Source organism: Chionomys nivalis, chromosome 2, assembly GCF_950005125.1.
Source record: "Chionomys nivalis chromosome 2, mChiNiv1.1, whole genome shotgun sequence".
In the NCBI taxonomy this organism is placed as follows: Eukaryota; Metazoa; Chordata; class Mammalia; order Rodentia; family Cricetidae; genus Chionomys; species Chionomys nivalis.
The window spans coordinates 12,281,303-12,298,560 of NC_080087.1; the positions used below are offsets into that span (position 1 = coordinate 12,281,303).

General features: G+C 50.9%; 1 protein-coding gene across 8 annotated transcripts in view; it reads right to left on the reverse strand.

Moving 5' to 3' along the window:
* Synj2 (synaptojanin 2) overlaps window positions 1-17,258 on the reverse strand; it is a 101,617-nt gene that overhangs the window by 24,048 nt on the left and 60,311 nt on the right. For 4 of the 8 annotated variants that reach the window (XM_057751120.1, XM_057751103.1, XM_057751146.1 and 1 more), the window contains exons 6-15: window positions 14,587-14,648; window positions 11,366-11,462; window positions 8,938-9,110; window positions 7,361-7,442; window positions 6,599-6,748; window positions 6,329-6,494; window positions 5,982-6,173; window positions 3,905-3,986; window positions 2,510-2,650; window positions 259-451 (exon numbers count right to left, since the gene is read on the reverse strand). In XM_057751120.1, coding sequence (XP_057607103.1) covers window positions 259-451; window positions 2,510-2,650; window positions 3,905-3,986; window positions 5,982-6,173; window positions 6,329-6,494; window positions 6,599-6,748; window positions 7,361-7,442; window positions 8,938-9,110; window positions 11,366-11,462; window positions 14,587-14,648 — 1,338 coding nt within the window. Of the gene's footprint in view, window positions 1-258; window positions 452-2,509; window positions 2,651-3,904; window positions 3,987-5,972; window positions 6,174-6,328; window positions 6,495-6,598; window positions 6,749-7,360; window positions 7,443-8,937; window positions 9,111-11,365; window positions 11,463-14,586; window positions 14,649-17,258 lie in introns of all 8 variants that reach the window. The other 4 variants (XM_057751111.1, XM_057751093.1, XM_057751137.1 and 1 more) reach the window with 1 other exon arrangement.

Here is a 17,258-nt window from a genome sequence, read left to right on the forward strand (position 1 = left end):
ACCAGCACACAGCCAACCAATGCACAACCAGCACAGTCAACCAGTGCACAGCCAACCAGTGCACAGCCAACCAGCGCACAGCCAATCAGTGCACAGCCAACCAGTGCACAGCCAACCAGTGCACAGCCAACCAGTCAGTGCACAACCAGCACACAGCCAACCAGTGCACAGCCAATCAATGCACAACCAGCACACAGCCAACCAGTGCACAGTCAACCAGCACACAACCAGCACACAGCCAACCCACATGCCACTCACCGCAGGGAATGAGAGCTTGTGAGTGATCTCCCTGTAGTCTTCATTCCTCTCCTTCACCTGCGACTGCCCGGCCGTCAGGTGGCTGCAGATGAAGCAGAAGCTGGTGCTGTGGAACTGGAAGCGGATGCCCACGGCACCCTTATTCCCCGCCTTTCCCCCCATGCCAGTCTTCACAGTGTCGATGGCCACATCCCTGTAATACAAGAATAGCACACTCTGTGGGCTGTGGGAAGATCAGAACCTATGAGACCACAGGGAAGGACCTATAGCTGAGAGCCTGGAAATCAACATGACTGTGGTCAACGGTCCTCACTGCTGAGCACTGCCTGAGTGGGAGGCATCTCTGTCAGATCAGAAGTGCCTGTCAGGTCCTCCACCAGTATCCTGTGAGGCTACTGACATATACTCCTGTGTCTGCCCCATTTTCTCACCAGCAGACGCAGCAAGCGTGTGGTGGGTTCAAAGAAAATGGTCCCCAAAGGCACTATTAGGAGTTGTGGCCTTGTTGGAGGAAGTGTGTCACTGTGGAAGAGGGCTTTGAGGTCTCTTTGCCTCAAGCTTCCCTCAGTGTGACAGTCAGTTAACTTCCTGTTGCCTGCAAGATGTACTCTCAGCTCCAGCACCACATCTGCCTACACGCTACCCATGTTCCCGGCTCCCTTTCATGGTCATAATGGACTGAACCTCTGAAACTGGAAGAGAGCTACCCTCAGTTAAATGTTCCCTTTATAAGAGTGGCTATGGTCATGGTCTCTTCACAGCAATAGGAAACCCTAACCAGGACACAAGGTGTCTCCCTGCTGTGCCTCCCACACCCCTCAGCTCTCATGATGGACAACTTTGAGAAACAGGAAACTGGCCTGAAGCTGACCCAGGAGTCGGTCCCATAATGCCCTTGGTCAAATGCACTGGGGAAATGCATCAGTGTGGTGTGGGAAGTCTTTCTGTATATGTGTTGCTTTTATTGGTTAATGAATAGAGCTGTTTCAGTCAGTGGCTGAGCAGAATAGAGCAAGGTGGGAATTCCAAGCAGACACAGAAGGAAAGAAGGCAGAGACAAAGAGAAGCCATGTAGCTGCCGTAGGAGACAGACGCCAAACAGTAGACCACAACCACGTGGTAATACACAGATTAATAGAAATGGGTTAATTTAAGATATAAGAGCTAGCTATCAATACACTTAAGAGAGTGTCCAAGCAGTGTTTTAATTAATACAGTTTCTGTGATTATTTTGGGTCTGGGTGGCCAGGAACGAACAAGCAGTCTCTGCCAACATCAGTGTGTAGGGCCCCAGGACCAGACAGTTGGCTACTTCATGTTTCTGTGAGCAGGCCACAGTTGGAGACTGCTGTTATACCTGCGACAAGCTGGGGTTGATAACTCGCCCAAGGGTTGGGTCAAACAGCCACGAGGTCAAAGGGCAGGAAACTGAGGGCAAGGTGGGAAGTCCTCAGGCAGGTTCGGAACATCTGCCACTCTTCCACCTCACCCCTCCCTAGGACTTACTTTGAACCTTTACCCAGGCTTCTACTAGACCAAGCTGTCCCAGTACCACAGTGGCAGGGGTGGGGCCTTGAGCATGTTTTTAAGGTATAGAAGATGATGAATTCAGAGGCCAAGGGCCACCATAGGGCATTCCCTAGATGGAGGAGGTGCTTGGCCAGGTCTCAGGATACTCACTAGCAATTAGTAACCCCCAGGCCACCAGCAAGACCGTGTAGCAACAGGAGAGGATGAGAAAGCCAGAAAAAGGCCAACTCCTCCAGTGTCTAACGTACACACACCCTCTCCTAGAAACACCCATTTCCTGGGGCTAACCGTTCCTCACACTTGCAAAGCCCTCACCTTAGAGAGGTGATGACAAGGTAAATGGAGCCTACCTAGAATTCTACAGAGGCAACTCACTGGAGATTCCCAGAGCAGTCCGCTCAGTACTTGCTCAGAGCATTCCTGTCTGGGAAAAGTGAGTGAGACACCCGCTCCTCGCCCTGCCTGAGCTTGCTTGATATCAATCCTGACTCCTCCAAGGAGGCCTGTTTCCTGAGTTAGGATTTCCCCCTGGTGGCTTTTTAATTGCCAGACAATATTCAATTCAAGCCCATTTTCCCTCAGGAGACTTGCTCTGTGTACTGAGAATAAAGGCTGGTCCTGTTTCCTGCTGGAGTCGGGGGAGGTGGGCATGGGAGGAAGTCACAGAACAAAACTCAGACTCATGAGCGTCCCCAGATGCTCATAAACTGCGTGCTCTTACCTGATGAATGGGACGTGGTACGGGCGTACAAAGATATAAAGACAGACGCCCACCAGCTGTGCCGAGGTCAGGAGGATGTACCTATGGGAGCGGGAGATGGCTTTTTGCAGCTGCTCGCTCCACATCTTCCTGTTGGTGGTGCTGAGAAGGCAAAGAAGTTGAAGATGCCTCATGCTGCTGGCGGGAAGCACCCGTCTCCCACTGCCCACCCCGTGGCCTCCATGCATCTTTTCTACAGGTTTGATTTCAAGCTGCCTGTACCCCCAACACGAGTGCCAGGCATCAATCCCTCCCACGAACTTCGACTCATTTTTGCTTTATTTTTGAGTTTTTGGTGGTAGTGAGGATTGAACCTAGGGCATTGCGCGTGCCAGGCCAGGAAACTACTACTGAGCAAGAGCAACCCTCTTTTTCACTTTCTGAGACAGTAACTCATTAACAAGCCCAGGCTGGACTTGAACCCACTCTGTAGCGCAGGCAGAATTGGATCTTGCTTCTACCTCAGCCTCCTGAGTAGCTGGTGTGACAGGTCTGTGACACCAGGCCCAGCTCTGATTGTATCTCACACACCACAGTGTCTCCCCGGGTCCCTGACACCCCAGCACAATAAGGATCTTCTGCTAAGATCACCCCAGAGCCTGCTTTATTAATTTTAAAAGCTCCTTAAGGGATGATGAGATGGCTCAGTGGATAAAAGAACTTGCCACCAAACCTGACAACCTGAGTTCAAGCTCCAAGACCCACATGGTGGAAGGAGAGATCAGTTCCCACAAGTCATCTCTGACCTCCACACGGCGCTGTGGTGCACTGGTGTGTGCGTAGACACACACATAATAAATATGCACGATCTTAAAAATTAAAGAGTTCCTTGAAATAAGACAGTCACTCAGGGAGGGTGAATGTCTGGTTGACTTTATAGTAAGTCTTGATCCAGTAGTTTGGAGTCTCCCCTTTCAGCCTGGCGTGAAGAGGGGGCACTTCTTAGCAACCCCCACAGGGCCCTAATCCTCCTCACTTCTTCCCAGGCAATCTCCTTGAAATGCTCCCTGCCCCCAAGACAGCGTGACTCAGCCATAACACAACGCCCAGGCTGGAACACTTCACAAAAGACACACACCCACTGCAATTAGGGGGAAAAGAGGACTAGAGCCTCCATCAGCCAGTGTGTGCAGGGAAGAGAGGACCAGAACCTCCATCAGCCAGTGTGTGCAGGGAAGAGAGGACCAGCGCCTCCATCAGCCAGTGTGTTCAGGGAATGTAGCTAGGAGGACCCAGACAGCCAGAGCCAGGGGCTGCTGCCCCAGAAACAGGCTGGCTCTAGGGGTACCTGGAGCCCTGATCCTGGCAAGGCATCTGGTCCAGGGATACCTTGGCTCTTCCTGCCTGGCCCCTTACCTGGCATTGACAATATTTCCTGCACTCAGCTCCACCATCTCTTCAAATCCCACGGCAAATATGTCAGCTGGGCTGCCATCACCTGGGGAGTAAGGCAAGAGAGCAAAGGAATCAGAACTGCCAGACCTTGTGTTCCTGTTTCATGGAGTCCTTTTCCTTCTGCATGCCCGCGCCTGCTCATTGCTGGAACCCACTGTACCTGGCCACTCACAGGGGTCCAGGCACCGGAGCCTGCCCCCACTTCCCTCCTGTGCTGATTGCTCACTTCTGCCACCTCTGCCCTTCCCTGTATTCGGCCTGGAGCAGCTGGTGAACTTCTCTGAACCTCTGGCTCTCCCTCTACAAAGGGGAAACTGCCGTGTTACCAGGTAATGTAGCATTTAAATTGGATACCGTGAGTGAAACACTTGGTTCAGTCTGGTCCCTCAAAAGAACAGCACCCTCTCACCCTTCCTGGTGACATATCTCTCTAGCCAGACCCTAAGTGAGCAGGGACAACAACATTCCTATTTATTTTGTGGCTCCCCGGTGTTTTTCAGGTTGACCTGGAGGTGGCTGCTTGTGGTCACAGGAGACGCTGCCCAGGAGACGCCTGGCCGCTGAGCACAGTGAGCCTGGAGCTGCCCCTCCTTCCTACAAAGGAGGCCACTGCTTCACAGAATCCCTGCAGCCGTTTACTGGACTTCCCAGGCACTTCTTCACACACGTGTACCCGAGCCATCACGAGCAGACAGTGTTTCAAATGCAGGAGGTGATATGGCTCCTGCCGAGGAGGAAGGAGCCTCTGCAGCGAAACTCCAGCCAGCTCTCTGTGTTCTTCTCTGCCGAGCGCATGGCACTGTAGCTGAATGGGCCGAAAGCATAGAGCTGCCTTTTCTGCTCTTTAAATGAAATACCAGCTTCTCTGTCTGAGCTAGTTGGCAACAGTAAGGTCAAAAGGCACCTTTATCCTGAGCCTGGTGGGTTTCCAGGGAGCTTACGGCCATCTTCCCTGTAATATCGCTGCCAGACTGTCATTAGGGTCTGGCTTAACCACACCCTATTATACAGGCAGAAGAAGGGGGACATTATGGCATTAGGAAACTCACCTCGGTTCCCTTGGCAGTACTGGGCTACCTCTGGTGTCATTCAGACGACTATGCTAACACAAACCACCACAGATATGGTGACCCTGAACTGTAGACCCTGATCCCTTCCTTTCCTGAGGTGAGGGTTACATGGGTGTGTGACAAGAGAGACCACCTGTATTAAACCCAGGTGTGAGCCTGTTCTTTGTTTTGGAATGCAGGAAGCAGCCAGGTCTCCATGAACGCTGCTGCTGCAAGCTAAGTAATCTTGCCAAATGCTTAGGACAGAGGACTTTTAGATTCTGGATTTAGGACTATCTGCACACAGGCAATGAGATATCTTGGGGATGACACTCAATTCTATACAAGGAATTCATCTGTGTCATGTACACCATCACACACACACACATACGCACACACACACACACACAGTTCTACACATCTTCAGTTTGCTGTGCTCTGACTGTGACTCATCATAGCCGATCAGCAGTGGAACACTCTCCCCTGTGACACCGTGTCCCCGCCCCCATGTGACGTCACAGCAGTACTGAAAAGTTTCAGCTGCCTTAGCATTTAGGATTGCAGAGCTCCAGACTGGGACTGTCTGTGCCGGCATGGGCTTGGAGAACAAGGACTGCAGCAATGCCCAACACCCTCCGCATGCCTTGCTCTAGCCGGTTCCTGATGGCAGCACAGTCTAGAGACCACAGCTACAGATGACAACTATCCCACTGGTTAACCCTGGACCACAAAATCTCTGCATGTTTAGAGAAAGGCAGATGACTCCCCGCAAACCCTTCCAAATACTTGGAAAAGAAAAGGTGTCTTGAAGTTAACGCAATACTGCCAGTCAGCATTCTAGAAGGTGAGACCATGGTGCTTTTAAACATGCGGATAAAGGAAAATGCAAACACCACTACCAAACTTTACACGGCAACGTGTGCAAAGCCAAGCTGCTGTGACAGGTTATGGGGAGCCCTGGTTGGCCTTTCCTGAGTTACCATTCTCACCCTGAGAGTCCACTGCTCCTGAGAGCCGGGGGGCATCCAGAAGCCAGTCCGTGAGCTCCGCTGTGCCCAGGAGATTGGTACGGAATTGCTTCCCTCCGTTCACGTTCCAGGTCCCCACAGCAATTTGGACCCGCTTGAAATTCGTGAATTCTGACTGGCGTTCTGTCATGGCCTTCAGGATCCTGGGTGTCACTGTTAGGAAGCATAGAAGACGCGTTCTTTCTGCAGTCCAGACTGCAGGGACCCTCTAACGCTGTCCAAGGGGTGGTCTGTCGGAGGTGCCACTCACGAGCCTTGCCATTCCTTCAAGGCTGTGGACAGCCCAGGCAAGGGTGGGCATGCATTACCCAGAAGGGCCGTGTTGTCCAGAAGCATCCTTCCTTTGTCTGTGGACTCTTCATTGTAGACATCCCCGACCAGCAGGAGCTTAATGGCCTCTTGCTTCGCCCCGTCAGAGAAGCCGGACTGGATGGTACGAGACACGGACTGGGCCCCGCCCTTCAGTCTCCCCACCTGCGTGGGCACAGACGCTCAGTGGGAGGGACCTAAGGGGGGGGGCTTCCATTCCTGCTCCCCCAATCTGCCCCTCCCTTTTCCTCCCATCATCCTGCCCCTACCTTGGCCTTTCCTTCCAGGGCCCTGCTCCCTGTGAACACCTTGCTCAGGCCGTGCCCATTCAGAGACCACATGGCTTTGAAGGACTCCACAAAGCGGTCAACGATGGGCTTTGAATTCAGCCCCAGGCTCTCAAGCTGCAGATGAAGGACCTGGGAGAGAAACCAACCATGGTTATCACTAGGAAACCTTCCAGTGCCTCCGAGTGAGCACCTTGCTCATCAGACTGCCCATGAGGAACATCAGCTGCAGAGAAGCACCCTCCCCCACCCCGACTCCAGCTTGGCTTAGACCATCTTCCCAGCCCCTCTTTGACTGCTTAGTGCCATTACTGTTGGGAGGGAGTTGGGGGACAACAGGTGACACAGATGGAACTGTGAGAGGCCAGCCAGGCAGGCAGGGCCACAGAGGCAAACGGGCAGTCCCTCTCCAGGCTTTGGGACCATCCATCTCAGCTAGTCTCACACTATCTTGGCTCTGGAGGAGAGTCAGGACTATCTCTTTATAGAATATCAGTTTCTTAAGGGCACCTGAAGCCCTTGGGCCACACCCAGTGTCTGGGACGCATCTCTGCATGCACACAAATAAATGTGACTATGACAGAGAAAGGTCTATAGTGGAACAAGCAGGAAGCCACCGAGGAAACCGCTCTAAATGCTCCTCCTCCACATCCCCGTCACCTGACCTATCAAAGTCAGCCCAGTAAAGCCACTCTTGCCCCACCCACAGCCCAAGACTTGACAGAAAAGGCCCAAGGAACTCACCTCCAGGGCAATAAAGCCCTGTACAGTGTTGGTTCTGTCCAGGCAGTCGAGACAGTTCATCCGCAGAGTGCCTTCCTGGAAACTTAGGGCCAGGAAACACGGAAGGATCACATATGGCCTCGGTCTCTTCTCTACTCCACAAGAGAGCCCTCTGCCTCCTCCCTGGCAGCTCAGCACAGCCCAGCATCCATCCCAGAGATCCCGGACTGCAGGACTGACAGGCAGACCCGAGAGCACACTCTCAGCAGCCCACACCCCCACATCACTGTAAGCACAGCTGGTTCCTGCTATCTACAAAGATGACATCCTTACAGTCCATAGCAGAGACTCCTGGGAGAAGCTGAGTCTCTGGCACTGCACCAGCTGTCAATAAGGGCCTTGCTTTGCATGATTTTGTTTAAAACACACACTGGTAAATATACACAGGCAGGCAAACTTGGGATGGTGCAACTCAACCTTTCGTTTTGCAGTTTTATGGGGGTTTCACACAGAATGGTTTATCCAGACGGTGACACTACTGTAACTCAAGTGGTACCTGCACGCCGCTGTCTCACTAAGGCGACCCTCTGCCACCGGACTGACTCTTGTCTGAAGGTACCCAGTGTTTCCTCTGCAGGGAGTAGCCTTGCTGTCTTGTGTTTGTAAAGCCAGGCATTGCCTTGGCACTGAGGTTAAACAGGGACAACACCCAAGAGAAGCCCAAAAATGTGGAAATCATAGCAATAAATAAATAGGTACCTTTTACAGTAAGAACCGAGACAAGGTGGCAGAACATGGCCTTGTTCAACCCACTGGGTGGCAAAGTTCTCACTGCTCCGCATGTGTCTGTGAGTGACGGTGACCGTGTCTGCCGTGAGGGGACTAGGGAGTTTCCGTGAGGAAGTGATTTCAGACACCTGAGATCTCCCGATGACGGACTGTAGCTTGAGGAAGCTGGACCTCCTTTGCATTCGATTCAGAACAGGGTGACTCACAGCCCAGTGATGTGGCACCGTGGCTTTGCACCCATTCACCTCATAGGTCCTGTCATGTCATGTCATATGAGTTCGGGGAGGGAGGGGGAGTGTGCTTGCCTGGTTGGTTGGGTTTGTGGCTGCTTGTTTTTGTTTCTGAGACAGAGTCTCAGGTAGCCCAGGATAGCCTAGAACTCACTGTGCATGATCTCAGACTTCTAACCCTTCTAGGTCTACTTCCCAAGCCTAGAGTGACGGGTGTGCACCACCACACTCAGTCCTGCCGGATGCTGGGACTGAACCCAGGGCTCCATGCATGCTAGGCAGGCACTCTACCCACTGAGCTACATTGCCAGTTTTGACTTCAAGGCTGGAATACGGCCCTTTATGTTCAGAAACGTCTTTGCCCAGAAAACCAGGCATTGCCTTCTCACTAAATTCACAAGCATGTGTTTGACTACAGAGGAGGGAGGAGAGACGATCGGGGCCTCAGAATCCCAACATCACAGAGCTTATGATTCAGAAAACAACAGTGGAGCCGGGTCAGTAAGGGAGGGGGGTGATTCCTGCTGAGGTGCATGAGCTAAGGGGCCCCCAGCCTCCGCAGCCCCCACCAAGACTCACCGTGGACTTACATTCTCGCCCTTCGCAAACACGCCAAAGTCATCCCAGTGTAACTTCAACTGAGGCCTCAACAGGTTCTCCAATTTCTCTAGCTTCCCGCCTTTGGCAAACTGATGGAAGTCAAAATTTATCATAGGCGTGTCGCCTGCGTGGCAAGAAGCCCAGAGCAACTTCTGTAAAGGGAAAGGGGAGGCTGTGAGCCTGCTGACAGAAAGGAGCGGGAAGCAAAGGCAAGGTGGGGCTGGTGGTGTCGTCCGGTGGCTTGGGTGCTTTGGTCACCAACTGTCGCCCATGAGAGCGAATACGTCGGCTGGTCGACTGGCCCTGACCTTGAAAGGGAAACGTAAGACAAAAGCCTGGGGGCGGGGTTGAAGGGCACAGAGGACACAAAGAACATCTTGCCTGCAGAAGAGCAAAAGGTCCCCCTTGGGCAAAAGAGCCCACAGCAGGGGTGTCTCTCTGGGGGACATCCCACTCTTCCTGGGGCCCAGGTGAGGGAAGGTTAGAGCTGTTCTTCTGGTGGCCCAAGTGCCCAGCCCTCAAGAACAGTGACATGTGGCAGACCATGTAGCTCATAATCTAGCTCCTGTTGCCCTGGTAACCAGCCCCATCCAGACAGGCACCAGCCCGGGGAGGATGGGCTCAGCAATAGTTGAGTCTCCAGACTAAGATGACTGGCAGGATGTGCAGAGCGGTGCAGCCAAAGATGGAGAAGATGCTGCCCCTCCTGACCCTAAGTAAAGGTGGGGGACACGGAGGATCACGTCATCCAGGAGGAAGGTGGGGCCACAGAGAGAGACTTACAGGACTATGGGTGGGTCAGGACACGCCTCACAGAGGTGAGGCCTCCTTTCCCCACATGGCCTCCCTAGCCTGGCAAACTTCCTCAGCCTGCTCACCAAAGCACCCTGGAGTAGGAAACAGGCTGCCTGCCTTCTTCAGCCTCCTGTCTGTGGACCTCACTATATTAACCCAACACCTGCCCATCCAGAGGTTCTGAGAGCTCCAAAGAACTAGGAGGACCCTGGATCATTCCAGCCAGCCAGAATGCAACTGGATACATTCTGCTACCTTCAAGAAAGTCTTGTTGGGGAAAATGAAGCCTATGCAACTAACAGAACTTGGTGGCCTTGCCCAGCTGTGGAATGATAACGGCTGGGGCCCAGGCTGCCCACGAGGCACTGGATTCTCTCCGGTAAGGGAAGCTCAGGAGAGAGAGTAATGGCCTGTCTCCAAGTACTGTTAGTTCTACCTGTTCAGGAACCATCTGTAACTCCTGGGACATCTCTGTCCTCTGGGGATAAAGGAAGCCTTCCCTCCAGTGCCAGGGCATTGCTACCGGCTGGGGGAGGGGCTGTCCTGTCCTTTCTATAGCATGAAAGATTTGCGTTTTTTCATTGGAGAGAGATACTGAGGTTGATTTTCTCTGTTGCCCCTTTCCCCTCACCTTCCTTTAAATAAGCAGTCGGCATTGCTGCCAAGAGAAGTGGGAGGAGATATTTCTTGAGCTTGTTGCTCATAGCAACAAACTAAACAGGAAAAGCAAGTCTGGCCAAAGACAACTGGAAGCCAGCGAACTCTTGCTCCCCGCATGCAGCTTTTCTAAGTAGAGACAAATGGCACTCCGGCTGGATGTGACTTCCTGTAGACAAGGGCTAGGGGGGCAGTGGAAGTCATAAAGGTCACATCTCTACCAAGGTGACCTTAGTGTGTCTCCACAAGGGACTTTCTTGAACTTAACACAACCAGAGAGCCTTTTCCTACGAAGCAGAGGCTGTGGAGTCTCGGCAGGGTGGAGGAGGCTGCCTCAGTTCACTGAGTCTTCGATAGAAGACTGTCAGCTCGTGGGTCCTGTGGCTGAGAGGCCCGAGTGGAGTTAGCAGCCCCCTCTGCTTCCTTATCCTTTCGGGATCCACTCTGCTCTGAACTGGGCACCCAGGAATTGGAAGGAGCCTGCTAGGAACTGGCACATGGCCTCGCCTGGCAACCCAAACATGAGACTTGAAGGCCATCCAGGCAGAAGGAAGCCACACAGGGTCTGCTTTGAACCAAGAGACTCAGCAGCAACTCAGCACAATGCTGTGGGTGCTGGCAGGTGGGGCCTCCAAGGTGCCGGGCCAGTGCTAGGCTTCCCTTCTGTTTTGGCCTGGAGAACACCTCTTAAGGGGAGCATGGGAGGCCCCTCTGCCCATATGGAGCTCGGGAAAACAGTTCTGTTAAGATTGAACCCATTCTCCCATCCCTCAGCTCATAGAAAATAAACTGAAAGCATTAAGAGCTTAAGTCATCCAGCGCTAGGCTCTAAAAACCTACACAGGGTATTTACTTACCTATCCTCAGTACTCCTGCGAGCAGGGCTGCCCATGTGAGTGGGCCCGACTCTGCCCCTCCCCACCCACCCCCGGCTGGGCAGGAAGGTGAGCATTACCTTGAAGGCCCTGTTGAGCACCTCCTCACCACCTCTGCTTCCCAGCAGGTTCACGACCACCTGCTTGCCATACTGTTCCTTCAGAAGCACCATGTGCCTGCAACGGTATCGGGGTTGGCGGTGACTCCACGGCACCCGAGGTGGGGCAACCTGCACCTCCATCTCAGCATTGCAGGTCTGGGACCAGCCATACCCCTTACTCCCAAGTGTACAGGGGAGGAAAACCTCCTTCCTCCTGGCTACCAGCACCGCTCATGTGAAACTCATGGGGTGTAACTCAGTCCAGGCTGTCTGAATGGAGGTTTTGGGCAGTAATGTTTAGCATGTGAGACTTTAGATGAAGCTGTACTGGCCCTTCTATAAATGCTCCCCGTCTTTTGTGAACGGCCATAAGGGTTCACAGCACAGCCACCTCCAGAGCTAACCCAGAGCAGCCACTTTCCCGTGACTGTCCCGCTTTTTCCTAGTTAGAAACCCTGGGGGATGAACTTCAACCTCTACCTCAGAGGCCAACCTCCTCCCAGGTGCTGCGTTTCACCGTGAAACCCAATTAGACGGTGTCACAAACCGTGCAGTCCACACCTCAAACATCACAGAGGCTTCAGTTCTTAGTCTTTATGCCAAGTTCGCTAAACGTAACTTTATTTTTCCTTGGGTTTAATATAGCCCAGGCTGGTCTCACTACACAGTCAAGGATGGCCTTGAGCACTTGATGTCCTAGCCTTCATTTCTCAAATGCTGGGATAACAGGCATGAATCGACTCGCTTAGCAAAAGGGCCTTAATAATTTTAATCTTAGCAATGTTTCAATGTTGTGGTTTTAAAAATAGGAAAATACAATGCAAAAATCAGATACATAAATAGAACTTAATAGTTTAATTTTTCTATGTAAGTTTTTTATGTAAATTTAGAATATTTTTACATGTAAACATAGAAAAATGAATTTTTTAAAAAGATTTATTTATTATACAGTGTTTTGCCTGCATGTTCACCTTCACAACAGATGAGGGCGCCAGATCTCATTACAGGTAGCTGTGAGTCACCATGTAGTTGCTGGGAATTGAACTCAGGACCTCTGGAAGAGCAGCCAGTGTGCTCTTTTAACCACTGAGCCATCTCTCTAGCCCCGAAAAATGAAAATTTTTACATGTAAAAAAAAAATATGGAAAGATATACACTGTGGTATTAAAAGTGGAAAGAATGTTAAATTTGTTTTTCTTCTTTTAACGTTTTTCTTTTTTCCAAGTTTCTACAATTTACTTTCTGACATTTATTTTATAAATATAATTATTTTTAACTTCATATAGAACTAATTTTAGCCTGAGAATAAAAAATATTCTTCTGCTTGTGTTGAGTGATATCATGTGATATAGAAAGATATAAAAGTGGGTAGTTTTATCTAAGCTTGTCTGCAGACTAGTTAACCCCAGTAAAGGGTGAAATTCTCTCCAAGGCCACCAGTTCCACTACAAGGAGGGTCTTGATTGCCCAAGGAAGGGACAAGAAGAGATGGACTTGGAGGTTCTGCTCTTAGGGATTTCGCAGAGAAGATGTACCAGTCTCTGCCTAAGGTCGGACATGTATGTCCTGTCTCCACTGAGGTACGCTGGGTAGCTGGTTGTACCTATCATGGGTGGCCGAGTCCCATGCTAGCCACATATCCAAGCCACACCCTGCCAGGCAGCGTCTCAGGTATAAGGCCCATAGGGGCCTGATCTCCCTGTCTGACCTCTGTGTCCCCTCTCAGAGGGTTCCAAATCCCAAGGTTGGAAGAGGGAGGCCACAGATCAGCCGTTGTCCTTTCGTGACACCAAAGCTGAGTCTCTGGAGCAGATCCTGTGCTCTCTCCTTTGCAAAACTCAGCTCCCCATCCCTGAGCAGGGAAGTTGCAAGAATTAAAGAGGAACTAAAGGAGGCCAGAGCTTGGCACCTGGGAAGGGATTCCCCTCTTTGTTTCCCTTTAGTCTAAAAATAAGATGATATTTTTCATGTCCGTTTGAGATGTGCCTTTTTGGCATAAGGGAGGCTCTGATGGAACAAATCCAGCAGGACTAGCCCCTTGTTAGGATTTCAGTCTACACTCATACATCCTGGGTACATCTAGTCAATCAGTGACTCTGCGTGTGTCATGTTTACAACACCTGACCGTGTCACACAAAAAAGCCCGTCATTTATACATCTAACTAGGGAGTCCCTGGGGTGCTCACATTACCAGCATTAACGTGGCTTTTAGAAAGTGTATAAACAAATGTGAAGCTCAATGAGGCTTTAGGAGGAATGGATACAGTACTAGTTACTTTTGAAAATTTTTGTGAAATTTAAGATCTTAAAAATTAGTACTCAGATTAAAAACAAATTTTTTTTCTGTTTTTTGGGGGGGCCTGTCCTGGAACTAGCTCTTGTAGACCAGGCTGGCCTCGAACTCACAGGGATCCGCCTGCCTCTGCTTCCCGAGTGCTGGGATTAAAGGCGTGCGCCACCACCGCTCGGCTTAAAAACAAAATCTTTTAAAGGAGCTATTAACTATTTAAGTACAGATTATAAATAGCTCAAGCTGGCACTGGTTTTCCCAAAGCAGGGTGTAAAACAGTGTTATAGTCCAATTGTCTTTTTTTAAAAAAATTATTATATATACAATATTCTGTATGTATGTATGCCTGCAGGCCAGAAGAGGGTACCAGACCTCATTACAGATGGTTGTGAGCCACAATGTGGTTGCTGGGAATTGAACTCAGGACCTTTGAAAGAGCAGGCAATGCTCTTAACCTCTGAGCAATTGTCTTTTTTCTTTTAAAATGAAATGTATATGCCAAAGCTTTTTGTCTAGGATACATAAATAATTGACAATGGGTAAAACTGAGAGGGACTTGGGAGTTTGCATATTCTTTTACTTTACACCTTTCTATACTTAAAAAATCTTAATATGTTACTTTTAACCAGAAATAGTGCTGATATAATTCAGATTATCCCTTAATAATCAGGAGTAATAACATAAAATAATTAGTGTGCTGCCTACACATTGATGAATTCATTTTTAAGAAGACTTGAGAACAAGTAAAAAAAAAATCTCATTTTATAAATTCCTTTCTTGGGTAAAGGGTCAAAGAAAGCAAGAGACAGATTTGATTTGGGATTGGGGTTCCCCTTTTCACCATCCCGCCCCTTGCCCTGCCATCTAAATGGAGGATGGAAGGTCTTGGATGGTACCCTACAGACCTTACCTTTCGAAAGCAGGGGCGTTGGCCTCTAGGCCTCTGTGTAGTCTCAGATGATGGGAGCCAACCTGCAGAAAGGTAGAGCAGGATGATGATCAGGATGATGTTCAGGATGATGATGATGATGATGATGATGCTCACTGAGCCAAGACGATGACTTTCTAACGCTATAGTCATACTGCATGTGGCACCTGCTCAGCCATCTCTGTGGCTCATTCCCTGCTCGGGCAGGCTAAGGCCAGGCTCCCTTGACTCTGCTAACAATGCTCCCAACCTTGCAAGGATTGGCATCCCCAGGTCTCTGCAACTGCAGGCCCCCTAACTATAGCATGGACCATGCCAACCAGCAAAATCTCCCATTTCTATTCTTCCTAACAGAGGCTATTGCGACAGCTGCAGTACTGGAGAGGTCTGCTTGTCTCCCTGAGTCCCAGCCTGAAGTCCAGGCCCAGGCTATAGAGCGCTCTGCTATAAACATCACCTAGGCCATACATTGCTTAGTTACTGAGTCCTGACTCAATGTGTCACTGAGTACCCAGTCAGGAACACAGTGAAGAAACTGAGTCCCTGACCTAGGTGGTTCTCATCTAGCTCTGGTCACCTCAGAAAGACCCGGAAACGGTGAAAGGTTTCAGCAATTCTGCACAACTTGGCCTAATATGGTGGAGACTGCGTTGGGACTAGCGGCTCCACAGTGTGGCATGAGGATCTTCTCCATCTGTGCTCCTTCTACCACCGCAGGGGAAGACAGGCCATGGGGAGAAAGCCAGAGCACAGCAAGAGAAGGGCGCAGTCCAGCCCAGAGTGGAACGGGATGGGCACAACTATCTCGATCAGGTCACGACGGCTAATGTAACATCAGTGCTAACAAGGAACCCACTCCTGGGAACACAGGGAAATCAAGGACACCCTCCGAGACACACACAGGAATAACCAGGGTAGAAGATGGGTGGAAAGGAATGGAGTCTTGGCCAGACGGTTCCAAAGTGTGGTCGCCTGGAGACAAGTTAGAAACGCTAAGTTGGCAGGTCCAGCTCAGATCTGCTGAGCCGTATTTCTGAGGGTGGAGTCAGGAATGTGTGTTCCAGAAGCCTCCAGCTGATTCCTAGATGCATAGCTCTTGTGGTTTGGCAGCACAGGTTTTGACTCATTTCCTGTCTCTTGCTAACCCCTTTTGCTCTGGTTACAAAAGTATGCGAGGGCACATCAGGGCAAGAGCAGCTTGGGGCTGAACCCACAGTGCAAGGCTGCAGGGAGCTCTGGGTCTTCTGGCATCACGGCTACAGGGCGAAGCCCTCCATCTTCTAAAGCGGCAAGAGCTTTGGATAGGAATGGGAGAGGGGGAGAGCCATTAGTCTGCATTCCTCAGGCCCTGTGCCCTGACTCTGCCATCTCCAACTCGGCTAGTCTTCCCTCCACCTCCGGCCCACTCTAACACTGCACCACACAGTCTTTTCTGGCATCACCTACCTCCAGCGAAAGTATGTCAGCAGGAAGGAGCTGCAGTCGGCAGGATAAGCTGCCCATGGGCCCTATGTTGCTTTTCTTAGTCCCCCCTCTTCTTCTTCACCTCAGCCTCTTCCTTCTGGCTAAAGGACTGATGATCCTCACCTGAACCCCAAAACTATTCATTTTATCCCATAGCTTACACAACTGAGTTACAGTCCAAACCCCAAGAACAGCTTCTAGGGTCACAGCAGAGGTTCAGCTTGCACTCAGGAGCCCTGGTGACCACGAGCAGCAACATCTCCAGGCTCTGCGGTGCCCACCGCTTCCACCCCGAGGCTGGCACCATGCTTATCTCAGCAGCTCCCGTCAGGGTCTCCTCGGGAACACTTCTAGGGATTCTCATTATGACCACGGTCTAGCATGTGCCAACTGCTCTACAGCTTATCAGGCAGCCGTGGCACCGCTCTTCCCGACTGGCCGTGCCGCGGCCATGCTGACAGAAGCAGACGAATGGTAAAAATCAGATCTTCACCACCAGACCTCAAAAGTGACTCACACCTGGGATCCCAAACATGAAGCTAGTGCCATCCCCTAGATAAGAGCCTCGAGGTTCACAACGATGCACCTGCCGTTCCTCTGCCTATGCTGCCTCGTTTGCCCGAGTCGTTCTAGTCCGCAAGTCAACCCAGACAAAAATCCTGAAGGACCCCTTCTAGATCTCTGAGTGGTCTCTTCTACCTGCCTGGGCCAGGACAGCACTTTCTTTCTCTGCTGCTCAGATCTCAGCCTTCCTCGGTCACAGCTCTACGCGTGTGACACTGACACGTGCCTGTCCCTTGCTCCTTGAAGGCAAGGGCTACATCTGATCCCAAATGTCCAATGTACACAGAAATGCTCCACCGGTGTGCCTAGGACTTCTGACTTCCTGTCATTGTGAGGCACAGCAGAGAAACACCGAAGACATGCTCTTTGTGTTCCAAGGCTACATCTGAGCCTTCTGAAGGAGACAGAACTCTTACCAGCTCCAGGACACAGAGCCACACGTCTCCCAATATGCTGTACTAGTCTCCATTTGCTTCTACTATTTTTAGCCACAGCTACCATTGTGAGCACTGTGAGTCTAAACACAATGCCAAATTCTAGATGTATTGTTGATGTGGGATTCCCCTCTGTGTGCTGTGAATATGTTTTATTGCCATTGGTTAATAAAGAAGCTGCTTTCAGCCAAT